The 27,133-nt window shown below is 42.8% G+C and overlaps 1 protein-coding gene across 2 annotated transcripts in view; it reads right to left on the bottom strand.

Annotated features, from left to right (window-relative positions):
- ADCY6 (adenylate cyclase 6) overlaps positions 1 to 27,133 on the bottom strand; it is a 382,609-nt gene that overhangs the window by 21,514 nt on the left and 333,962 nt on the right. For both annotated transcript variants that reach the window (XM_073614078.1, XM_073614077.1), the window contains exons 13-17: positions 17,280 to 17,377; positions 16,625 to 16,712; positions 16,424 to 16,540; positions 16,097 to 16,255; positions 5,890 to 6,065 (exon numbers count right to left, since the gene is read on the bottom strand). In XM_073614078.1, coding sequence (XP_073470179.1) covers positions 5,890 to 6,065; positions 16,097 to 16,255; positions 16,424 to 16,540; positions 16,625 to 16,712; positions 17,280 to 17,377 — 638 coding nt within the window. The remainder of the gene's footprint in view (positions 1 to 5,889; positions 6,066 to 16,096; positions 16,256 to 16,423; positions 16,541 to 16,624; positions 16,713 to 17,279; positions 17,378 to 27,133) is intronic.

Raw genomic sequence — 27,133 nt, 5'->3', positions numbered from 1 at the left:
GGGTGAACCCCTGTGATCTTGGAACTGCATAGTTCCTGCACCTGAAAACATGCCACATTTTCTGATACAAGTGGACGGGGGAGGGGTGCAATTAAGGATGAATGGAACCCACATGTTTTTTCTAAGGAATAGCGCTTTTAGATGCGGCTGCAGGAACAAGTGCAATTTACACCCACTACAGTGTGAACCTAGGCTAAACCCGAATGATCAAAAGGACAAAGTATATTGCCTTCCTTCCATTCTTTTCTCCTTCAAGACACTGGTTTACTATCTATATATTGGTGCCCCTCTAAAAAAAAGAATGGAAGATGAAATGCTTGGCTTAAGCCACTTTCACACTGAAGCGGCGGCATCGTTAGCATTTACCGACGTCTTAGCGGCACTTTTCGGCCGCTAGCAGGGCGCTTTTAACCCCCGCTAGCGGCAGGAAAAGGGTTAAAAGCGCTTGCAAAGCGCCGCTGCACTTTGGCATCGTTTGCTATTGATTTCAATCGCAGGGGCATTTTGGGAGCGGTGTATTCACCACTTGTAAACTGCCCCAAGGATACTGCTTACAGGAGAGGCGCTTTACAGGCGCTATTTTTAGCGCTAAAACACCTGTAAATCGCCTCAGTGTGAAAGTGGCCTTAAAGACCCTTTGTGAAAATCAGCAGCTGCTAACTAATCTAAATCACTATCACTGCAACTGTAGTAGTTTAAAGAATGAAGAAACCAAGAAAGGGTTACAAGCTCCAGTGAAGCTTCTCATAAATCGCAGAGCACTCATCTGTAATGATGTGTGCAAAGATTACTTTACATCAAATTTACTCCAAAACTGGAGTGCCTGGAGGAATTGTCAATGAAGAAGCACATATGAACACGGCTTCACCTTTTGTTAAGTATCAAATGATATTAGATGGTCACTACTGAACAGTCGAACACAAATTTAGCCATTTCTGTTAATCTCACATGGTGGCTTAGTAGTTAGAACTCTTGCCACGCAGCAATGAACTGGGGATGCAAATGCACATGGCACAATATCTGCATAAAATTTGCAAAGTGATATGATTTAATTCAGCAAGGTAATGATGGTTTCCTTTCAAAGCTGAAGAGCATGGAAGAGACATTAGACTCTGATGCTCCTACATGAGACAGGGACAGATAAATGTATGCTTCCGATAAATATAAAAAACAATATTTTTTACTTTCTGCTATAAAACACATCCAATAAAAAAAAATTTAAAAAATCTAATTTCTTCATCAGTTCAGGCCAATATGTATTCTTCTACATTTTTTTGGAATAAAAATTCCCAATAAGCGTATATTGATTTTTTTGCACAAAAGTTATCATGTCTACCAACTAAGGTATATGATATATTTATGCCATTTTTATTTTCTTTACTAATAATGGTGGTGATCTGCAAATTTTAGCGGGGCTGCGACAATGCGTCAAATTGGACACCAAGTAACACTTTTTGGGGACCAGTGACACTAATACAGTGATGAGTGCTAAAAAAAATGCACAGTCACTGTATAAATGACACTGGCAGGGAAGAAGGGGTTAACATCAGCGGCGATCAAAGGGTTATGTGTGCTCCTAGGGAGTGATTTCTGTGTGGGGGATGGTTTAACTAGAGGAGGAGAGACATCTACGTTCCTGATTAACAGGTAGGGCTGGGAGATTTGCCAAAAAAAAAAAAATCTGCGATTTTCTTGAAAAAAAACTTGATTCACGATTCGAATGGAGTTTTTTTTTTTTGGACACCGCGCTGGTCCTGGGGAGCTGCAGGCAGGAGTTTTTAGGCGAGGCCGACCTCGCGGACTAGGCCGAAGCCTCGTCTAAAAACTCCTGCCAGCAGCTCCTCAGGACCGGCGCAGTGAAAAAAAAAAAAATCGATTTGCTTACATTTTTAATCGATTTGACCTCTCAACTCGATTCAAGATTTAAATCGATTTTTTCCCCAGCCCTATTAGCAGGTACACAAGATCTCGCTCTTCCTCTCTGACAGGACGGCAGTCTGCCTTGTTTACAGAGGGAGACCGCCATTCTGCCTCTCCAGCGAACGATCGGCGGGTCCTGGCAGCCATCGTGGCCACTGATTGGCTCCCAATGTGTCCAATCACAGCGGAAGTGGGTCGCCGATGGCACACGCCCCAGACCCAGAAGAGGAAACGTACAGGTATGTTGTTTCGCGCAGACGGGCCACCCTGCCGCAGTAAATGTGCGGTGGGCGGTCTGGGAGGAGTTAAAAAATGAATAGGTTACTAAAGTACGAAAATTCGGAAGTGATGTGTTTGTATTGTATTGTATTTTCGGACGAAAACTGTACAGGTTAAACTAAAATCAAATGATCGGGTATCGTACGAGAAACATTTTCATGTTTGTCCCTTTGGAAAATTTTGGTGACAAAAGCTGTGTACTAACGATCAGATTATTGTATGATCGATTAGAAAGCTGTATTTTTTGTACGATACTCTGACTGTGTGTATGGGGCTTAAGGACCACCAGGAACAAAGTGCAGAAACCTAAGAGCAAACACATGGAATTTACTGATCTACTGTGCCTGCAAACATTTGTGTGTTGTTTTGTTATTCAGAGAACCAGAGGAAACGTATCTCCAAAGTAGATTTAAAAGAAATCCAGTCTATTCCTGCTCTGCAAAACTAAGAACATATCTTCAGATTTATTCAACCATCTTAATGTACTTGTCAATGCCATGCATAAGCAGATACAAAACAGCTGCCAGTACAGCAATAAGGTTATAGTTCTGATCTTAACATAACACAGCAGGACACCTTTATGAATAGATGTTCCCACCTTTTCCCTCGAAGGAACTCTGTCTGGTTCCTGCACTACACTTCAAGTGTTTTGAAGCAGGACCAATTTCTGCACCAACCACAACACATCAGGAAATTGACTTTGGGCTTTGTAGTGCCATGTCCATTGGGAAATTTACAAAATATTACCTGAATTAGGCAATTTCAGAACCACACAGTTATAAAGTTTAGAACTAAATAAAATGTAGCATAATTTGCATCATAAAACAGAGTTTTTCATATTTATAAACCAATTAGGCTTATTCTATAAGATGTTTATACAGCGAGGCTCAGGCACAAAGTTCAATTACCCACTGGACCAATTGCATTTCAGCTTACTGCTGACTAGTTGTGAAGGGTCAATGCAGTTTGCCTTATAAAATAAACAAGTAAAAGTGTGTGTTTCTGGTGATATAATTTTTCTGTTACGATTATGATAATATAATAATTACACTAAGGCTTGGAGAACATAATGTATAGCACATTTTATAGAGTGGGGCAGTGTGGAGTATACAACATACAAAATGATGTACAGTGCAAAGGGACAAGTGGGGGCGTGTACAAAGTATATAAATAAACAGAAACAACTGGTAAAAAACAAGCGGGACTTTATAAAAATATACATTTTATCAAACATAAATTTCTTTAAAATGACAATTAATGTTCAAAAAAAGAAAAAAGCGTAGAATCCATATAACAGGTGCAGCCACTTCTTACTCTACATGTTTTGCTCATAGGAGCTTCCTCGGGAGCTTTTGAAAGTGCTGCATGAAGTTAAATACTACAAAAGAAACAAACAATTATAATTAATTTATACTTAAAAGATTATTGTGACAATAGTGTCAAAAAAATAAATTTGAATAGGGTAATTTTGCCTCATTTTAAAACTACTATTAACCATTTTTATGATCTTAGTTTGATAAATTAGGGCTACAGAGCTTAAAATTTACATGTGGATTATACATTTCAGTATCTTATCCTCTTCCCTATGGTTGCACATTTGCCCCTATAACTCAGGCTTCAGTCTAGGAATCAGAATTGTCCTATTAATTCAAGTGTTATTGCGAACAAAAATATCTGGTAGGCATGCATTCTCCGCTCGTCATTATTTTTTGAAAATGTATGTAATTATGATTTATATTTTGTTATGCAATTTTGTTTTTGACACTATTGTCACAATAATCTTTCAAATATAATTATTTATAATTATTTGTTTCTTTTGTAGTATTTAACTTCATGCAGCACTTTCAAAAGCTCCTATGAGCGAAACATGTAGAGTAAGAAGTGGCTGCACCTGTTATATGAATTCTATGCTTTTTGAACATTAATTGTCATTTTAAAGAAACTTATGTTTAATAAAATTTATATTTTTATATATCTATTTGCATATTATTTTGGTACCTTTAAAGTCCCGCTTGTTCTTTACTAGCTGTTTCTATTTACTGATTGGGATGTGGTGCCTAGCTCCAACCCCTCACTGCCCAGTTCTAAAAATATATAAACAAACAGCGCAACAAACAAAGTGAGATAGCATGGACTATACAATAACCAGCACAATGTGTGCAAAGTGGAACAGTGTGGAGTTAAATTGATTGTAATGTTTGGCTTTTAAAAAAAATAAAATAACAAACATATTATACTTACCTGCTCTTTGCAATGGCTTTGCAGAGAGCAGCTCTGACCCTCATATTTTGGGATCCCCATCAGCGCACTGGGCCCCATAGCAAGCCTGTCATTCATGCTGGCTCCCGAGCCCTGTTCTGAGTGTCAATAAGACAAATGGGGCTTGGCACACCTCCCCCAGCTTCTCGTCACTGGCTCCGTTTGAGAGCTGCAGGAGCCAATGGCTCCTGCAGCTGTTTTTGAACCAATGAGGAGGGAGAGAGCTGAGAGAGCCTCAGCTCTCATGTTGCTCTCGTGCACATCGCTGGATGAAGAACGGGCTCGGGTATGTACTTAGTGCGAGCTGCGGGGAAAGCTGCACACAGAAGGTTTTTTCTTACTGCATAGAATTCATAGGATAGCAAGCCTATCATGCGTGCTGGCTCCCAAGCCCTGTTCTGAGTGTCAATAAGACAAACAGGGCTTGGCACACCTCCCCCAGCTTCTTGTCACTGGCTCCGATAGACAGCTGCAGGAGCCAATGGCTCCTGCAGCTGTTTTTGAACCAATGAGGAGGGAGAGAGCTGAGAGAGCCTCAGCTCTCGTGCACATCGCTGGATGAAGAACGGGCTCGGGTATGTACTTAGTGGGGGCTGCGGGGAAAGCTGCACACAGAAGGTTTTTTCCTTACTGCATAGAATTCAGCAAGGTAAAAAACTTCTACCTTTACAACCACTTTAATATACTGAATATATCATGTAGATCACAGTGCACAATATAGAACAGTCTGAAGTACATAAAGGGGTTGTAAAGGTAAAAATTTTTTCACCTTAATGCATTCTATGCATTAAGGTGAAAAAACTTCTGACAGAACCGCCGCCCCCAGGCCCCCCGTTTTACTTACCTGACGCCTCGAAAGTCAGCTTCGCGTTCCCGACATCTGTTCCTCCACTCACCCTGGCCGCTGATTGGCTGCAGTGGATGGATTGAAAGCAGCGCAGCCATTGGCTCGCGCTGCTGTCAATCACATCCGATGACGCGGCGCGCCGGGGGGCGGGGCCGAGTGATACAGCGAGCGGCTATAGCCGCCGGCTGTATCACGGGAGCGCGCCCGCAAGCACTCACCACCGTGCGAGGGAGCTCGCATTAAGGTGGTGAATGCTTGCGGGGAGGAGCTGAAACAGCCGCCGAGGGACCCCAGAAGACGAGGTTCGGGGCCACTCTGTGCAGAACGAGCTGCACAGTGAAGGTAAGTATAACATGTTTGTTATTTTAAAAAAAAAAAAAAAACACCTTTACAAACGCTTAACCTTTGAGCAAATTATATACAGAGAATGATAATTTTTTTTAATATAAATGATTCCTGGGGTCATCATAATCCACGGCTGTTCTAAAGTATTTATAATCCTAAAAAAAATACTTTCTACTATAACAGTTTAGAAAGCATTTTCAATGACTATATGAGAATGTCAAATATCAGAGACGACTTACAATGCATTTGCAGTCACCAGCAGGTCATAGTTGTCAAAGAGAACAACCTCGGGCGCTTCTACGATGATAATGTAGATAACCTGAATGGACAACATGAGAGCCAGTTTTCCGATGCTGCTGATCTGAAGAAACACAGAGCAGGCCAGCAGGCTCAGCAGAATGCTGTAGTTGAAGTACTGTCAAAAACAAAATGGATGAAATGCTTGATTGTGCAAGAGACAATGTTAGCAAATTTACTCAAAATGCTCCTAAAGTTACATATCCACCTCATAACTTTTTTGTGCTGAGCAAGCCTATGTAAGCTGACTAAACACTCTCATATAAATCACTATTCGACAATGATAAAACACAGATAAGTGGATAACTAAAAACATCAAAATACCTCTGAGATTACAAGCATAGTTGCTAAAATAAATAATTTACTAAATAACAGAACTACTAGCAAACTAGTACAACAGAGGATCTTCGTACAGCCAAATAAAAGTGGTTCCGGCTTTCATCGGCTCTCAGCTATGGCAACCTGGAAGCAATGACCTGACATCACTTTCGGCTTACCTGGATGTCAACCGCCCCATTTTAAAAAATAAAAAGCATTTGAAAACACAGATTTTGGTGTGATTGAATGCTTTTAATTTGGTAGTAAACTTCCATGCATAATTTGTACCTATAGGTAAGCCTATAATAAGGCTTACCTTTAGGTATTGTAAATATCTCTTCAACGGAGATATTTTTCGTCACAGCAGCTGGTGACATCACCATCAAATGCGTTCTGAAGGAATGGCCACCCAGGCCGTTTCTTCAGAGTCCTGTGCCGTAAACGGCATTCGCAAGAGTGACGTCATCACGTCTCCGGTCACTCACACCGCCATAGAGTCTATGAACCCGGAAGGAAGACCCCAGATATCTCCATGAAGAGTACCTGTCACATTCCTATTGCCAACACAATGGTTGTTTACATTCCTTGTGACAACAATAAAGTAAAAAAAAAAATGAAAGTGACAGTGTAAAAAAAAAAAGTTTAACCACTTCAGCCCCAGAAGATTTGGCTGCTCAATGACCAGGCCATTTTTTGCTTTACAGCACTGCGTTGCTTTAACTGACAATTGTGCGGTCGTTCGGCGCTGTACCCAAAATTGACGTTCTTTTTTTACCAAAAATAGAGCTTTCTTTTGGTGGTGTTTGATCATCTCCGCGGTTTTTATTTTTTGTGCTATAAACAAAAAAAGAGCGACAATTTTGAAAAAAAAAACAAAAAAAAAAACAAGTGCTGGAATGGACACACCGTGATATACGCAAATTAGATGAATATAAATCTAGATAAGTAAAGAAATCGTGAGATTATTAATTGAACAGTACGAAATTAAGCTGCTATCAATTAGGTAGTGATCAGAATACCATGAGAAGTAAAAAATATAAAATATATAAATTGATGCGCTCTAATTAACCATTCAGTCCAAATTAATCAATACTGTGCTCAGACCAAATATGATAAAATGTGTAAAAAAAATGTGTAAAAAAATTTACAAAGTCACTGGAAGATGAGTTACAGAAGATAAACAAAGAAAATGGATCATTCCTCCCACGCGTTGCGTCACTGACACGTGTTCCTTGAGAAAGTCACGTGATGCAACGCGTGGGAGGAGCCTAGGACGTGTACTGCTGTGTAACACTTTGTATCGAACAGCAGCGGCTTGTTTGACAAGCCTTGTCCGTAGCGCCAAACTGAGATCTGCCTATCTGCATGCCTTAACCTAGCCAGGCGCACGTGAGTTCATCACTGTGCTGTTTGCTTGTGGACTTTCTGTTTAGTTTCATTGCGCAATGATCCATTTTCTTTGTTTATCTTCTATAAATCATCTGGCACTGAGAATCTATTAGCAACACTATTGCGGCTGAGGTGGAATTATCCGATATCGTGAATAACAAGCATTACAGAATTTAATTGCCTCACTATACTGGGGAATGAACTGCTGTGCTAATCATTAAGTAGATCCCATGGACTATATCACCTTTGCTGATTGTTCTATGTTTAATCGCATTTAATCGGCACTTTATATTTATTTAATTATTTATATATCTCGCTGGCATTTAACAAGTTGTTATCTATTTATATATTTATCTCTTCATAATATTGTCACTGAGTGCATAGTGTTCACCATGAGGAGTGTTTGCATTTTATAAGTATCAAGTAATTATTTAGGAATTTGAACACACACTCACACTGTCCAGTAATTTATTTTGGAGCGATTTTGCACAATTCCCAACAAATGTTATTTTATTCAGTGTATTTGCACATTTTTATTTAACTCATCTTTCAGTGACTTTGTACATTTTTTTACACATTTTATCATATTTGGTCTGAGCACAGTATTGATATATTTGGATTGAATGGTTAATTAGAGCGCATCAATTTATATATTTTATAATTTTGAAAAAAAAAACAATATTTTGTACTTTTTGCTATAATAAATATGCCCAAATTTTTTTTTTTTTTTTAAAAGACAATTTTTTTTTTCAGTTTAGGCCTATATGTATTCTTCTACATATTTTGGTAATAAAAATATCAATAAGCTTATATTGATTGGTTTGCGCAAAAGTTATAGTGTCTAAAAAATAGGGGATAGATTTAAGGCATTTTTATTATTATGTTTTTTACTAGTAATGGCGGCGATCTACGATTTTTATCGAGACTGCAACATTGTGGTGGACACCTTTGACACATTTTTGGGACAATTATACAGCGATCAGTGCTATAAAAATGCACTGCTTACTGTATAAATGTCACTGGCAGGGAAGGGGGTCACAAGAGGGGGCAATCAAGGTGTTAACTGTGTTCCCTAATGTGTGTTCTAACTGTAGGGGGAGGGGACTCACTATAGGAGATGACAGATCGTGGTTCCTAGCTATTAAGAACTCACAATCTCCCTCTCCTCACAGAACAGGGATTTGTGTGTTTACACACACACACACACACACACACACACGTCCCTGTTCTGCCTCTCGTGCCTGCGATCGAGCGTGGTTAAAGTGCCCCAACCCCCGTGCGCAAAGGCCGATGCATGTGTTGGTCCTGCATGCACGCAAACAGCGATCGTCTCACACATGTGAGGTATCACCGAAAACGTCAGATTATGGGCAGTAATTCCAACACCAGACCTCCTGTATAAATCTGTGGTAACCTGCAAAGGTTTTCAAAACGGATAGTAAAATTTGCCTTTTATTTATGTTTGCCGCCATTGCATGGGCATGCGCAATTTTAGAGCATGACATGTTTGGTATCTACATATTCGGCGTAACATCATCTTTTATGTATTGTGTTTTTTGCATTAAAATTTAAAGAAGGGGTATTTTTTTACCCAAAAAATTGTTTTGAAAAACCGCTGAGCAAATACTGTGTGAAAATAAAAAATTGTAAAAACCACCATTTTATTCTCTGCTTAAAAATAAATATATATACATATACACACACACGTACATATATATACAGTATCTCACAAAAGTGAATACACCCTTCACATTTTTGTATTTTATTATATCTTTTTATGTGACAACACTGAAGAAATTACACTTTGTTACAATGTAAAGTAGTGAGTGTAAAGCTTGTATAACAGTGTAAATTTGCTGTCCCCTCAAAATAACTCAACACACAGCCATTAATGTCTAAACAGCTAGCAACAAAAGTTAGTACACCCTAAGTGAAAATGTCCGAATTGGGCCCAATTAGCCATTTTCCCTCCCTGGTGTCATGTGACTCATTAGTGTTACAAGGTCTCGGGTGTGAATGGGGAGCAGGTGTGTTAAATTTGCTGTTATCGCTCTCACTCTCTCATACTGGTCACAGGAAGTTCAACATGGCACCTCATGGCAAAGAACTCTCTGAGGATCTGAAATAAAGAATTTGTTGCTCTACATAAAGATGACCTAGGCTATAAGAAGATTTCCAAGCCCCCGAAAGTGAGCTGCAGCAGGGGAGCCAAGACCATACAGCGGTTTACAGGACGTGTTCCACTCAGAACAGGCCTCGCCATGGTCAACCAAAGAAGCTGAGTGAACGTGCTCAGTGTCATATTCAGAGGTTGTCTAAAATAGATGTATGAGTGCTGCCAGCATTGCTGCAGAGGTTGAAGGGGTGGGAGGTCAGCCTGTCAGTGCTCAGACCATGTGCACTGCATCAAATTGGTCTGCATGGCTGTCGTCCCAGAAGGAAGCCTCTTCTAAAGACGATGCACCAGAAAGCCAGCAAACAGTTTGCTAAAGACAAGCAGACTAAAGACATGGATTACTGGAACCATGTCCTGTGGTCTGATGAGACCAAGATAAACTTATTTGGTTCAGATGGTGTCAAGCGTGTGTGGCGGCAACCAGGTGAGGCGTACAAAGACAAATGTGTCTTGCCTACAGTTAAGCATGGTGGTTGGAGTGTCATGGGGCTGCATAAGTGCTGCCGGCACTGGGGAGCTATAGTTCATTGAGGGAACCATGAATGCCAACATGTACTGTGATATACTGAAGCAGAGCATGATCCCCTACCTTTCTGAGACTGGGCCGCAAGTCAGTATTCCAACATGACAACAACCCCAAATACACCTCCAAGATGACCACTGCCTTGCTAAAGAAGCTGAGGGTAAAGGTGATGGACTGGCCAAGCATGTCTCCAGACCTAAAACCTATTGAGCATCTGTGGAATATCCTCAAACGGAAGGTGGAGGAGCGCAAGGTCTCTAACATCCACCAGTTCCGTGATGTTGTCATGGAGCCATTGAAGAGGACTCCAGTGGCAACCTGTGAAACCCTGGAGAACTTCATGCCCAAGAGGGTTAAGACAGTGCTGGAAAATAATGGTGGCCGCACAAAATATTGACACTTTGGACCTTTTCACTTAGGGGTGTACTTACTTTTGTTGCCAGCGGTTTAGACATTAATGGCTGTGTGTTGAGTTATTTTGAGGGGACAGCAAATTGACACTGTTATACAAGCTGTACACTCACTACTTTACATTGTAGCAAAGTGTCATTTCTTCAGTGTTACCACATAAAAAGATATAATAAAATATTTACAAAGGGGGTGTAACCGGAAATCGTCCTGTATGGAAGCCTAATCTCCCAGCTCTCTCTCAGCCCGTAACAAAAAGGCACTTTTGGGGACTTTACACCTCACCTACATGGGTGGTTCCAGGACGACCCGCTCCACTAAACCCAAGGGATCATCACAACCCCAGCCGGTATCTTCCACGAATAGGGGTGCAACGGATCAAAAAACTCATGGTTCGGATCGTTCCTCGGATTAGGAGTCACGGTTCGGATCATTTTCGGATCAACAAAAAAAAATCTCCCCCACTGTAATATCCACAATCTCCCTATTGGCAGGGTGTGGCAGAGTATTGCAGGGTATTGGCAGGGTATGGCAGACTATTGGCAGGGTATGGCAGACTATTGGCAGGGTATTGCAGAGTATTGGCACTGCTGCCATCCGGTCTCTCCCCTCCACTGTACAGATCAGTACACAGAGGGGAGAGAGGAACTGGCGTCATGACATGACGCCGGTTTGTTACAAGTGGTTGCTCCGTCATTTGACGGAGCGATCATGTGCTAAACGGCCGCCGGGTGTACCAAGATGGCCGCCGCTCCGTAGCTAGGCCGAAGCTGCGGCCTTTCCTATGGCCGAGCCCACAGAGCGCTCCGTGGATCGCAGGTGTCCCGTACGGATCAACCTCCGCGGATCGGATCAACCTCCGCGGATCGGATCACGGATCGATGACGATCCGTTGCACCCCTATCCACGAACTTCCGATCCTACTTCCCGCCGTCCGACATGCCGTCGGGTGGAACAGACAAGATGGCGCCGCATGCTGCCACCTCCAGCACAAGGGCTACCATGCAGCTCTCCCCCTCGGCTACCGCACAGCATCGGGCCCCTACGGACCTCCAGCAACTGGCAGTTTGCACCCTGGACGCCTCCTCATGATCTGAATCGGTGAGTCCCCCAAGCCGGCCTACTCCCCCCTGAGGCCTCTCCGCCGGGCCTGCTGGCCACCATCTTGGGACTCCCACCACAGCAGCAGTACACCCAATGCTTGGATGCATATCCGAGGCTGCTGCGGACGGCGTCGGATCCCAGCGTCCATGGGACGATCCCAGCTCCTCTGCCTCCTCAGATGACCCAGAGGACTTTCCGGCCTTGCCAGGCCCTGGCCATCAACACCTCCACCCGCACTCTGCATATGGGCCTGCTGGAGCCCAGGCCGCACGTGGGAACTTTGCAGATGCCCCATTTTCCCCCAAGACACAGGGGCTAGCACGATCCAGGGACCCCTGCTTCTCCAAGTCCCAGGCAGCCCCCTCTGCCACCTACGCACAGAAGGCCTGTTCCCCTGCTCCCTCCTTGTCCATGGGACCTTCCGGGAGGGCCCTTCAGCCTGCATACCTCCCCAGTGGCACTTTTACCTGGAAGCGATGCCTACCAAGGATGATTTTAGACAGCTAATAGAGATGTGAAATCCACCTGCCGCTCAGAGATCCAGGCCCTCCAATCGGGCCTCAAACACCTAGCTGACAGGGTGGAAATGGCGGAAGAGGAAATACAGGAAACCAAATTAACAGTCCACAGGACCCAACTTCAGGGTGCAGATCATCACTCCTTACTTAGGGACATGCAACGCCACGTCGAAGACCTGGACAGCAGGGGACGCAGAAATAATATCCGAGTGCAGGGAGTTCTGGAACTTGGAGGGCTCTGAGGACGTACAATCCACATTACAGTCCCTGTTCAACAACCCGATCGGTGAACTCCCTGCTAAACCTATTGAAATGGACAGAACTCACCGTGCCCTGCGTCCTAAAGGAACCTCCTCCAAGCCCCGAGACATCATTTGCAGGCTAAGCTCCTATCCCCTGAAGGAGGAAATTATGAGACAGGCCCGTCTCGCCCGTAAAGTGACTCTTGATGATGTTCAGATTCAGCTATACCCGGATCTTTCTTGGATCACCCTGCAAAAACGAAGACTTCTCCAACCACTATTGCGCACTCTACAGGATGAGAATATCCCATACCGCTGGGGGTTTCCTTTCAGTCTTACAGCAAAACATCAAGGCAAAACGGCAGTGCTAAGATACCCAGAGGACTTGACTGCTTTCTGTGACATTCTGGAAATGCATGTCCCCCAGCTTCCAGACTGGGACCTTGTGGCCACACCACCCCCAACACCCACAGTCTGGCAGAAGGTCCCCCCCCTCTAAACGTCCCTGGATGTGTCCCGAAAGGCCACCAGACACAACGGATGACCTGACTTCCGCTACGATACTTCCGTTACGATGGTGCAAGCTCACCTAACGGCCTATGTCGCAAACCAGTGACGCTGCCCTGGCCATTACCCAAATCTCAGTCCCCCTTCCAGTGCCCTAGTCCCCCCCAGTTCGCATTATGGGCATGTCTCGGACAAGACTGAAGAGAGAGACCTTCTATACCTTACCCCTCATTCCCCCCCCTTCACGGTTATTGGGCTATAGTTGCTTACGGTCCTGTTTTTTTGCTGGATCGACCTTGGGTTCCCCTGTGTCTCCCTGACTCACTCTTCGGGATTCCAGTTGGAGGAGCTCACGGGAAGCCGGTTTTGAGAATGTTTGCAGAATGTTCTCGATGTTCTTTCAAACTAACTTTTTTTCTTTTTCCCTTTTTTCTAGCCTTTCTTCTATTCCTTTATTTTCCCGTCATCGTTTGGCTCCGCGGATGGTACACGAAGCCTGCCTGGATCTCCTCCCGTGGGGTGCCCACTCCCGACCTCTGGCGCCTGGAAATTCTCCATCCACATCAGATAAGTTATCCTCCCCTTTACCCTTACCCACCTCCATGGCTAAGATCCTATCTTTAAATGTCCATGGCTTGAATTACAATAAAAAAATGACACCTGGCACTGAGGGAGTTTAGGCAGTCAGATGCAGATGTTATTATGGTCCAGGAAACACATTTTGACAAGGGGGGCTCCTTTGCGTTTGCCTCCAGGTATTATTCCTAGACCTACCTTTCCTCGAGACCCCATAAACTGGCGGGGGTTGCTATACTTATTAAACAGGGGTCTCCTTTTACCTGCTCTGAAGGCTTTTGATCGCCTTGGGTGGCCCTTCCTGTTTGCCACACTACGCCACGCTGGGTTCCAGAGGCCTTTCCTTCGAGCAATCCAACAGCTATACTCTAGTCCCTCCTCCCAAGTCAAAACTCCTTTTGCTACTTCCTCCTCCTTTTCGGTAACCAATGGCACTAGGCAGGGATGCCCACTCTCCCACCTGCTTTTTGCGCTTTGGGTTGAACCTCTGGCCGCCACTATTCGCAAGAACCCAGACACAAGGGGCATACGGGTTAGAGGTAGGGAGTTTAAAATCTCACTATTCGCTGACGATATTATCCTCACACTGACCCAACCTAGAACTTCCCTCCCGAACCTTCATGCGGAACTTGACCGATACGGAGCTCTTTCGGGATACAAAATAAATACATCCAAATCAGAGGCCCTCCCAGTTAACATTCCCGAAGCGGAGACGGATCACCTGAAGGCCAATTTTCCCTATAGCTGGAAACTCACGGCCCTGAAGTACCTGGGGATTTACATCACCCCAAAATTTGCCATCCTCTACCAGGAGAATTCCCCCCCCCCTTTCGCTCCATCAGGGCCCTCCTACTGCAGTGGAAAAAAAAATCACATCTCCCTACTGGGGCGGGTAGCCTCCATAAAGACAACAGTCCTCCCAAAATTACTGCATCTGTTCCAAACTCTGCCTATCCCTGTACCCTACGGGCACTTGAGAAAGCTTCAGACTGTCTTGCTCCAATATACCTGGAACTACAAAAGACACAGAATTCCTCCTTCGGTACTAATGGCGGCGCAATCAGATGGGGGTCTAGCTTACCCTAACCTTATTAAAATATTATCAGTCGGCCCAGCTGCGGGCCATAGCTTCTTGGTTTACCCAGCGCTCCTATAACAAATGGACGGAAGTCGAAAAGCTGTGGATCGCCCCAATACACCCAAACAATCTACTTTGGAACGCAAAAGCAGAGGTAGACCCCGACCGTTTGTTAGACCCACTGTCCCAACTTTGACGAACATGGCACAAGTTGGCACGCCAACACAAGCTGTCCTCTGACAGCTCGCTCCTGACATCTTTTGTCTGCAATCCCAAGGTGCCAGATAGCCTTATCTACCAAATGTCCTCACCGTGGGCAACGCGGAAACTTTTTCACTTTGGGAATCTGGTGGATCCCCGGACTCGCAAACTACCACCTTTTGCTGAGCTACAGGCCAAATTTGCCAGGAGTTCTATGGGTACCTCCAAATACGCCATTACGCCATGACCTTTGCAGCAAACCTGCAATTTTCCCCTCCAACCCCCTTTGAAAATCTAATATTGATGGGATCAGCCCAGAAGGGCCTATTATCCGATATATACAAAATACTGAATGCATGTCAATTGGAAACGGTGGGCAAACACACCTATATGATTAGATGGGAAAAGGCTCTTGGCGAGGAGATCCCTATGGAGCAATGGTGGGTGATTTGGTCTCAGGCGGCAAAAAGCTCGCTCTGTACGCTTTACAAGGAAAATACACATTTATCCTACTAGCTCCGATCGCTGCTGGTGATGCCTGGGGGCTAGAGGAACCCTCCTCCATGTCTACTGGAGCTGCCCACTGATCGCACCTTTCTGGAACTCTCGAAAGGCCAATCCCCACTACTCCAAAATTTTTCCTACTGGGTTTATCACCACTGAAAATCCCCGTCCCCTATAAGAAACTGACACGCCATATACTCACAGCAGCACGCTGTCTTGTTGCATTAAATTGGAAACGTTATTCCCCTCCCTCCCCCGAAGCCCTACATGCCAGGATCAAAGATGTGGAAATGATGGAGAAAATGACCGCCAGAATACAGAACAGACTGGAGGCCCATGATAAGGTCTGGGGGTTGTGGCACCCCCAGGGGTTTACTCACTTTTGTGAAATACTGTATATTATGCTTGGGGGTGTTAATTTTCTAGCAAAAAAATAAAGATTTTAACCAAAAGTATCAGAAAAAGACCTGGTATTTAAATGGTTACATTTTTTTTTTTGCAATTTAGTATGCTGCTATCTGCAATCAAAGGGTTACCTAGGTTACCCACAAAAATCATCAGTTTTTTTATTTTCTGTACACAATAATATCCCTCAGCATCAATACCTCAGGAAAGTTGCAAGATGGCTGATCAGATCCGCAGGGAGCAGTTTCCATGCTCATATTATAGTTGAGCATTTGGAAGTGACAGGCATTGACGGCATCTCGACTAATGTTCAGTTCTTCAGCAGCACATTCAACAAGGCTCTGGTGATTACAGGCAAACTTAAAAAAAAAAAAAAAAAAAGAATAACTAATAACTAGTGAGACAACACCAACATTTTATAACTTAAACAGAAAAGATCATCACAAGTAATATAACAGAAAACATAAAAAAGAACAAGGGACTAAACTTACTTTTAAAATTATACAATATAGGTTTTAGATGCTCACCATGTTAACAAAGGCGGAGGTGAATACCAATGAAATGGAGAAAATTCCAGTGAGGGTGCTATTTGTTCGTGACTGGACAATCTTTCGAGACACCCGTTGCAAGGCTGTTGGGAAAAGCTATAAAAGATGTGAGAGTTGAAGTCTCAGTTGAAGATTAAGTCATCCTCACCTCCTTAACATAAAATTGCTGCTTTCGCTCACCTTTATACAGGAGTACACCGCACACACAAACAGGATATTGGCCAGAATGATGAAGATGCTCGTGTACACGCCAAGCATTAACAAGGAACTGCACAAGAAAATTAGGGTCACCTGGGGAAGCACTCAAAGCCACATGAAAACAATGACATTTTGTGAATCCTGTACCTTTAAATGTTTAACAGCATATTTGTATGCAGTAGACACTGAGCCATTTAGTAATACAACTGCATAAAAATGGTCTGTCTCAGCCCCTGGAATTTTATTTTACAGTCCGCCAATGAGATCTTCCTGCCATAATTCCTTTCCTTGTTTCCAGCCCACCTGACAGTTTTAGGTTTTCTAACCCACATTGTGTGTTCCAGAAACTCTCCTGCATTCTCCATAATATAAAATAATTACAACATCCAACAGGAAGAGTGGGGACCCCTCATATTAGCCACAGCAGGTGTATAAATCAAGGAAATTAAGTGTAGGTAACTCACAAAATAAGCCCCCGAAAAAAACATATGAAACTCTCCAGCATCTACCAAATATGACCATATATGATTTGGGTGGACAGACCCTAGAGATTACAAGGTTTCTATGTATTTAAGCAAAAGCTCCTTAACACAGTTTGTTGAATACAGAAGGCAGGATTTAACATTTACACACTTACTGGGGAAAGATGACAATTTGGATAAAACAAATAAAACAGAAGACCAACAGGGTGCAGGCCACGTAACCTCCAAAGCGATCATCCACTTTTTTGGAATACTGAAACATACAGAAAAAAGAGAGAATACTTAAAGGGGAATTTGCATTACTCTAAGTAGCAATCCCCTTTTTGCAATATTACAGTAAACATTTACAGATTACAAAAGAACAGTACCGTGGATCAGCTAATTTATTACATTTAGGCTGGGTTCACATTTATGCGAATTGGATGCAGCTTTCTCTGCATCCAAATTGCATGACAGGAGACTGTGAATGGTTCTCAATGGAGCCGGTTCACAGACCTCCAGGGCGGCCACAGTCCGCACTGGAAAAGGGTCCTGTGCGTCTTTGGCTCAGTTTCAGGACTGAATTCAGGCAAAACTTTGGACCTGATTCGCCCCTGACATGGAGAACAGGGACGCACCGGCCCCCTGCTGCGAACTGCAGCCGCAGCTAGTGTGAATCTGGCCTTGCATATGCATCAGTACTTTTAGGACTGATTTGTACCACGCAAAACGGTAATGAATAGCACATAACACACATGTGCTGCCATGCAATGTGATAATGCATTGAAGTGCTTGTCATTTTTCATTTTTACTTCTATGTTAATTCTATGACTGCATCATTTTATGGAAACACACAACAATGTAGTGCACCAGAACTGGTGTGAACAAGCCCTTATTTTTATTTTTGGAAGGGCTGAAACCTTGCACCGACAACAAATTTAAACTGGAGCAATATACGGTAGTTTCATAAAAAAGGGGTGCTTTTCCTAAGATAAATGTTATTATGAAATATTCTGTACCACTTGTGTGTGAATAAAACTAATATTTTCTTTTTACAAAATGAAACACACACCTACAGTTCTGTATTTTTTTTCCCCTTCACTTCTTTTAAAATCCATGTGCTCTCATTCACACTGGCACTATAAAACATGCATTTACAGTCAGGTCCATAAATATTGGGACACTGACACAAATCTAATCTTTTTGGCTCTATACACCACCACAATGGATTTGAAATGAAACGAACAAGATGTTTCAGCTTTAATTTGAGGGTATTTACATCCAAATCAGGTGAACGGTGTAGGAATTACAACAGTTTGTATATGTGCCTCCCACTTTTTAAGGGACCAAAAGTAATGGGACAGATTAACAATCATCCATCAAACTTTCACTTTTTAATACTCGGTTGCAAATCCTTTGCAGTCAATTACAGCCTGAAGTCTGGAACGCATAGACATCACCAGATGCTGGGTTTCATCCCTGGTGATACTCTGCCAGGCCTCTACTGCAACTGTCTTCAATTCCTGCTTGTTCTTGGGGCATTTTCCCTTCGGTTTTGTCTTCAGCAAGTGAAATGCATGCTCAATCGGATTCAGGTCAGGTGATTGACTTGGCCATTGCATAACATTCCACTTCTTTCCCTTAAAAAAAACTCTTTGGTTGCTTTCGCAGTATGCTTCGGTTCGGGTCATTGTCCATCTGCACTGTGAAGCACCATCCAATGAGTTCTGAAGCATTTTGCTGAATATGAGCAGATAATATTGCCCGAAACACTTCAGAATTCATCCTGCTGCTTTGGTCAACAGTCATATCATCAATACAAGAGAACCAGTTCCATTAGCAGCCATACATGCCCAAGCCATGACACTACCACCACCATGCTTCACTGATGAGATGGTATGATTTGGATCATGAGCAGTTCCTTTCCTTCTCCATACTCTTCTCTCCCCATCACTCTGGTACAAGTTGATCTTGGTTTCATCTGTCCATAGAATGTTGTTCCAGAACTGTGAAGGCTTTTTTACATGTTGTTTGGCAAACTAATATGGTCTTCCTGTTTTTGAGGCTCACCAATGGTTTACATCTTGTGGTGAACCCTCTGTATTCACTCTGGTGAAGTCTTCTCTTGATTGTTGACTTTGACACACATACACCCACCTCCTGGAGAGTGTTCTTTAACTGACCAACTGTTGTGAAGGGTGTGTTCTTCATCAGGGAAAGAATTCTTCGGTCATCCACCACAGTTGTTTTCTGTGATCTTCCGGGTCTTTTGGTGTTGCTGAGCTCACTGGTGCGTTCGTTCTTTTTAAGGATGTTCCAAACAGTTGATTTGGCCACACCTAATGTTTTTGCTATCTCTCTGATGGTTTTGTTTTGTTTTTTTCAGCCTAATGATGGCTTGCTTCACTGATAGTGACAGCTCTTTGGATCTCATATTGAGAGTTGACAGCAACAGATTCCAAATGCAATAGCACACTTGAAATTAACTCTGGACCTTTTATCTGCTCCTTGTAAATGGGATAATGAGGGAAAAACACACACCTTGGCTGAGCAGCCAATTGTCCCCTTACTTTTGGTCCCTAAAAAAGTGGGAGGCACATATACAAACTATTGTAATTCCAACACCGTTCACCTGATTTAGATGTAAATACCCTCAAATTAAAGATGAAAGTCTGCAGTTAAAGCACATCTTGTTTGTTTCATTTCAAATCCATTGTGGTGGTGTATCGAGCCAAAAAGATTAGAATTGTGTCCATGTCCCAATATTTATGGACCTGACTGTATAAGCATTTGGAGGACATTTGTAAAGGCACATGCATATAATGATTTTTCAATGGTGCCACCTGTGTTCAGGTGTGGTCAGTTTAGCTGTGTGTCGAGAAATTAGAATTCTCCAGAGTCCAGGATCTGATTAGACACTCTAAATGCAGCTAAATGCACCAAAATGTGGCTAAACCAGGTTTAAAGCAGAACATCTAAATGCAGGAAAAAGTATCTGGGTAGAATAATAGACATTTTGACTTACCTGTAAATTCCCTATTATGGAGTACAGTACAGTGTACAAGTTTAAGAACCTGAACAAAAAATTCAGGTAACAACTTGAAGAAGCTTGCGGCAAAAGCTCGCATCAGCTGAGGCCTGAACATTCACCTGGTATACCTTGGAAAACGAGTGAACAGAGGACCAGATGCTGACTGTACAAATTCGGGAAGAAGATGTTTGATGCTGAAAAGCCCAAGAGACATCAAAAGCCCCGGTGGATTGGGTTTCGATAGGGAAAGTAGGAACTTTGTCCCTAAAGCCCCCGCACACACAGGCAGAATGTCGGGAGACATTTGCTGGTTGAAAAGAAAAAAAAAAATGTCTGGGATCAGGAAGGAATTTTTTCCCCCGCTGTAGCAAATTGGATCCTGCTTTTTGGGGGGGTTTTTTTCGCCTTCCTCTGGATCAACTGTGGGTATATAGGATAGTATGATATTTTTTATTTTATTTATTTATTTTTTTTATGGTTGAACTAGATGGACTTGTGTCTTTTTTTCAAACTGATTAACTATGTAACTATCACATTCTGCCCGTGTGTATGCTGGTTCGGCCGGCTTCTGTTGGATGTGCATGCTGAAAAACCAGCAGCCGACTGTCTCCTTATCAGCACTCTCAGCCAATGGCAGAGAGCACTGATCCAAATGTTCTGGTGGGGAGGGCAGAAATTTGTTGCATAAGCATACTCAGGGTTGGACACCAGCCAAGACTCGACTGAAGAAAGGCCTAAATACAAATAGAGTATTTGCTGGGTCTCATTTTCCTGTCCTTGCACCAGGCAAAGTAAACCTTCCACGTGTGGAAGTTGCAAGTTGCAGGAGTTGGATTTTCATGCTCTCAGTAAGGTGGAAATAATTATATCTTTTCATATGACAACACTGAAGAAATGAGACTTTACTACAATGTAAAGTAGGGAGTGTACAGCTTGTATAACAGTGAAAATGTGCTGTCCCCTCAAGATTACTCAACACACAGCAATTAATGTCTAAACTGCTGGCAACAACAGTGAGTACACCCCTGAGTGAAAATGTCAAAATTGGTCCTAATTAGCCATTTTCTCTCCCCAGTGTCATGTGACTCGTTAGTGTTATAAGGTCTCAGGTGTGAATGGGGAACAGGTGTGTTAAATTTGGTGTTATCACTCTCGCTTTCTCATACTGGTCACTGGAAGTTCAACATGGCACCTCATGGCAAAGGGAGGATGTGGAAAAAGAATTATTGCTCTACATAAAGATGGCCTAGGCTATAAGAAGATTGCCAAGACCCTGAAACTGAGCTGCAGCACCATACAGTGGTTTAACAGGACAGATTTCACTCAGAACAGGCCTCGCCATGGGCAACCAAAGAAGTTGTGTGCACGTGCTCAGCGTCATATCCAGAGGTCGTCTTTGGGAAATAGATGTACGAGTGCTGCAAGCATTGAGGTTGAAGGGGTGGGGGGGTCAGCCTGTCAGTGCTCAGACCACACGCCGTACACTGCATCACATTGGTCTGCATGGCTGTCGTCCCAGAAGGAAGCCTCTTCTAAAGATGATGCACAAGAAAGCCCGCAAACAGTTTGCTGAAGACAAGCAGACTAAGGACATGGATTACTGGAACCAGGTCCTGTGGTCTGATGAGATCAAGATAAACATATTTGTTTCAGATGTCAAGCACGTGTGCCGTTAACTAGGTGAAGAGTACAAAGACAAGTGTGTCTTGCCTACAAGTCAAGAATGGTGGTGGGAGTGTCATGGTCTGGGGCTGCATGAATGCTGCTGGCACTGGGGAGCTACAGTTCATTGAGAGAACCATGAATGCCAACATGTACTGTGACATATACTGAAGCTGAGCATGATCCCCTCCTTTCAAAGACTGGGCCGCAGGGCAGTATTCCAACATAATGACCCAAAACACATCTCCAAGATGACCACTGCCTTGCTAGAGAAGCCGAGGGTAAAGGTGATGGACTGGCCAAGCAGGTCTCCAGACCTAAACCCTATTGAGCATCTGTGGGGCATCCTCAAACTGAAGTTGGAGGATGGCAAGGTCTCTAACATCCACCAGCTCTGTGATGTTGTCATGGAGGAGTGGAAGAGGACTCCAGTGGCAACCTGTGAAGCTCTGGTGAACTCCATGCTCAAGAGGGTTGCAGTGCTGGAAAATAATGGTGGCCACAATAAATATTGACACTTTGGGCCCTATTTGGACATTTTCACTTAGGGGAGTACTCGCTTTTGTTGCCAGCGGTTTAGACATTAATGGCTGTGTGTTGAGTAATTTTGAGGGGACAGCAAATTTACACTGTTTTACACAAATTTACACTGTTTTACAAGATGCACACTCACTTTACATTGTAGCAAAGTGTCATTTCTTCAGTGTTGTCACATAAGATATAATAAAATATTTACAAAAATGTCAGGGATGTACTCACTTTTGTAAGATACTGTAGGTTTAAACAACCATGCAGTTAAAGCCACTGACTGAGAAGCAGGATGAAATATAAGGATGTTGGAAAAGGCCAAAGGTCTTCCACCTAAAGTCCAAGGAATTTCAAGACCATCTACTGTGAAGGCTAGAGGATCTGGAGGCTGGAGGTCAGGATGTCCACACCTGGTTTTCTCCACCTATGACAGAGATTTTGAAAGATCTTCCCCGGATCTAGGCTTTGATGGCTTATGAAATCCACATGCCAATTGTCCACTTCAATTATGTGGATGGGTGAGAGAGCTGTAATGTGAGCTTCCACCCAGGAGAGAATCAGACTTGTTTGTCATAGGGCAGCTTGACTTCTGATGCTTCCTTGATAGTTTATGTAGGCCACTGCTGTGCACTGTCTGACTGTACCTTAACTAGGTGAACTTGCAGAAGGGAGGTCCAGTGTTGGAGAGAAAATCTGAGAAGTTCCTGAATTTGGATGGGAAGTTTTGACTCCTGTGGGGACCAGTCCCCTGCAAATCTCATGGATTACATCTGGAATTTTTGCACACAAAGAAATCAGTTCAGAGATTTTAAGTTTAGTATGGGTGCATATTTGGTTTTGAGACTGTGAATAAGTTTAAATAGAAACAAGAAGAAAGTGGTACATCCACTGCTTGTGCTGAAGTTGGCACAAGGCAGTTGTTACATCTGCTTTTCTTTTAATCTGAAGCTGGCCAGAACGGAAGGCAAAAAGTGAGGAGGGCAGAGATACAGACTATATTTAGCATCCCTCTGAAATGGCAGATTGGACTCAGAGGTTTGGGACATCTTGGACACAGACTCACGCAAACAGCAACACACAATCCCCCACTCCATAGAGTGGGGGCCTTCCCTTTACTGTGAGAAGGCTAGGTGGACTTGGAAGTCCATGCCTTGTGGCGAAAAGAGATGTTAAATCTTGGTGTGTATATGGAGGCCTAGGAAGAGTGAAAAAGTCCCTTTAACTGAATAGACATAGCAGCCGTAGGAGTAGGAGATTTGGGCTTTTTCATATGGGGTAGGAGTACCCTTAAATTTATCAAGGGATTCAACAAATAGGTGCTACTGCTTACCAGCATAAGGTATGCATAGAAGATGGTTTTGACAAGCAGGTTCAGCAGACCAAGCTTTTAACCACAAAATCCTGTGCTAATGCACAGAGATGGGGGAAAGTTCTAGAGACTTTGCATATTACATTCTCTAGAGCGTTAACATAAATCAAACAATACTGCGGGCATCAGCTGCAATAGTTCTAAGAGAGCATGGTCATTAAAGACAGGTTCCTGGTCTCGGTTTATTGTCTAATCCAAATAGAAATGGTATGGAAAATAGGCAAGGCACCAATAGCTGGATGCAGGGCTGGACCTACAAGGCAAATAAGGCCTTTAAAAGCCTTCCAGACACCTATCAACAGAATCCTTAAAAGAGGGATCATCAATAGGAACTGTAAAGTGTTTATTGAGAACTGAAATACTCCACTACTGGAACAGACCATTTCTTCTTAATTCTATTTCCATAGGATACATTTCAGCAAAAAATTTAGAGCAGTGAATATCCTTTCAGGATTGGGCCAGTCCTTATAAAGTGCTCAACTGATCTGTGCGTGTGCAGGAAGTTTTTTTTTTTTAAATCAGCCAAGTGCCCATAGGGGCTTGTTTAGGCTGTGCAGAGTCAAGTGCTTCTAGTGAGCACCATTTCAATAAGTGTTTCCACAGTAGACAGCATTTGGAACAAGGATGTAGTTTGTACCTAACTATATGCAGGGGAACAAAAAAACCTCTTTGGTCTCCGCTACAAAATCAGGTCCACAATACTTACCTCCATAATATTCTCAAGTAAAGGAGGTCACCACCTCTATCTTGAATGGGGTCAGGGAGAATAGAAGACATGTAGTATTTCTGGCCTCAAGAAGCCAAAAGGTAATTGAAATACTGAGAGCTTTCTAAAGAACTTAGACATAATGGCACCTGCTTTTGTCAGATGGGCCCCATAGTGTGTGCCTGAAGAGTCAGATATGGGGAGCAGTGTCATAATAGAACATTACTCTGAGACAAAGGAACAGCTATCATCCTGAGAGTTGGTTTAAGTTTCATGTAGGCTGTCCGCAGAATGCATACTCTTTGTCCCATTTGTCCTAGCTCCCTTGCACCTGTGATCGGGTATTGCTAAGTGAAGGGATCCCCAGTGAGGTACTTACAGAATGGAGATTGAAATGGATGGGATTTTGGGTGTTTGGATACAAGAACTGCTAGTATCTGTAGAAGATGGCAACAGGAGTTGAGCATCATGCTGCATGTATTTTTTTTGCAGAAAAAGCAGCTGGGAACACATCATATAGAAAACTGCTTAAGCAGTCAAAAATTGCAGTAAGCAGTAAAAAATGTATAAATGTTAAGGGAAAAAAAATTAATGGAAAAGAAAAGAGGAGGAAAGATATCACCTAAGGACAAGAGAAAGAAAAAACTGGAGTCTCGCAGGGTGGGTGGGGTTGAATGGGTATGCTCTGGGGGTGGAGCCAACAAGTTTTTTTTGCCAATGTTAAATCACCTGAAGGTAGCCTGCAGAGAGCCCATTGTCAAAGTACAAGTCTTGTGTCCTGTACTGTACAATTAAGATAAGTTGTTTATACTTCCCAGATAACTTCTACTGCATTTATAAAGCTAAATACAGAAATGCCAGTATGACTAAGGTCATATAATTAATTTTGTAGCATTTTTTTATCATATTGAAGTGCATTTGCATACCTTTTTCTAATTTTAAGTTATTTTTACTTTATAGATTTAAAGGAGTAAGGCTACTTTCTGCTTTTTGTGTGACACAAATGAAAATGCATAGAATACAAACACATTGGGGGACACAAGTCTATTTTGTCATACAGAAGCAAAATGCTAAACAGGAGCAGACAGACTATGAGACAGATTTATCATAATTAGACACTTTCATTCATAAATTACTCCATCTGATGCTCTAACGCAGCATTTATCAACAAGAGTACCATCTGGGTTCCCCAGGGATGCTGTGAGTACGGGACCCAGTTTGTCCTTAATCAGTGTGAGTTGTCATGGTGCAGGCAGGTTGACCTCCAGCACCATAGCAACCAAAGATGGTGTAAGGTCAGGATGCAAGGTGTCACTTGTTGCCATGGTAATGGTAGCTGGCTTGCCTGCACTATGAAAATACATGACTCTGATCCATAGCAGGCGGCATGCAGAGCTTCGCCCAGCATTTGAAGAGAAGACAGAAGACCGATGACTTAACCTCCTGCCCTTTGCTGGAGCCAAAGGGTAGGGCTCTGTTGTAAGAAGAGGATTGTGTGATTATTGTTGGGCTGTTTGACAGGGGCTTGTTGATTTGGGGACTGTGCGATTAGGGGCTCTTTATGGGGGGGCCTCTGATGTGATGGGGGGCAGAGACATGAAGTTGTGAATGTGATGTTAAGTGGGGAACCATAATGTCAGAAGGGGTCTCTTATGTGAAGGGGAAAGTCCAATGTAAAGAGGGGCTTTGATGTGATTATTGGAACCACTGATGTAAAGGGGGGCTTCAGATGTTAATTTCATCAAGGCGTTTGTGTGCATCGTTCCAGGCACAGGTTACCACACTGATGAGCAACATTTATGTTTTTTTTTAGTTTGGGGTGCCTCAGGATTTTGCATATTTGTAAAAGGTGCCTTGACTGAAAAAAAGGTTGCAAAACTCTGCGCTAAAGTAGCACTGTGACAAAATAAAGCTTGCCCCTTATCATTTCCTAACCGTGCATCTGTTCAAGTGAAAATTTGTCTCATCTCCATTGGTAATTCTGTAAATCTGTCTCAGTTTGCGGGGTTTGCAAACATATATACACACGGACTTTGCTAACTAACTGCAGCCTAATTTTGTTGCCAATATACTTTATACATGTCCCTCGGTGTGTTCTACATACATTACTATTCATCTTTTAACCTTTTTTCTGCCAGGCCCTGTGCTCCATTTTTACCCTCAGGTGGCCAGACCATTTTTGCAATTTTTCCTTTGCTTTTTTATTTTTCACTTATAGCTTTCAAAGTTTGTAAAAGACCCCCCGCAAACCATATATTTTCTGAAAGCACATGACCAGTAGAATAAAAAGAAGGTGCTACTGATTTCTAAGGTCCTACTTTTGTGCAAATGTTTATCAAAACAATATTTTTACTAAAAATCCACTAAAATCATGACTAGCAGATAAATACACAGCAAATGTTACAAAATTCCTACTTAATATAAAAGCTAATTTTACAAAATCCCTGCTAAATCCCTACTAAATATAAAAGCTTAACCTGTATGGAGTTAATAAATAACAAATATTTGGAATTTTTAAATTGCGCCTTTTTGCAAAATGGTGAAAATCGAACGTACCCAAAAATTTCTCTAACAATCTGGAGGTTTTCATTTTTCACTTACAGCTTTCAGAATTTGTAATTTTCTGAAAGCACATGGCCAGTAGAATAAAAAGAAGGTGCTACTGATTTTTAGGGCAGTGCGATATGTTTACCAAATCAATATTTTCGCTAAAAATACACTAAAATCATTAATA

This window comes from Aquarana catesbeiana, linkage group LG02, assembly GCF_042186555.1.
Source record: "Aquarana catesbeiana isolate 2022-GZ linkage group LG02, ASM4218655v1, whole genome shotgun sequence".
Lineage (NCBI taxonomy): Eukaryota > Metazoa > Chordata > Amphibia > Anura > Ranidae > Aquarana > Aquarana catesbeiana.
The sequence above is the reverse complement of the archived record's forward strand: the minus strand, read 5'-3'. Positions and strand labels throughout refer to the sequence as shown.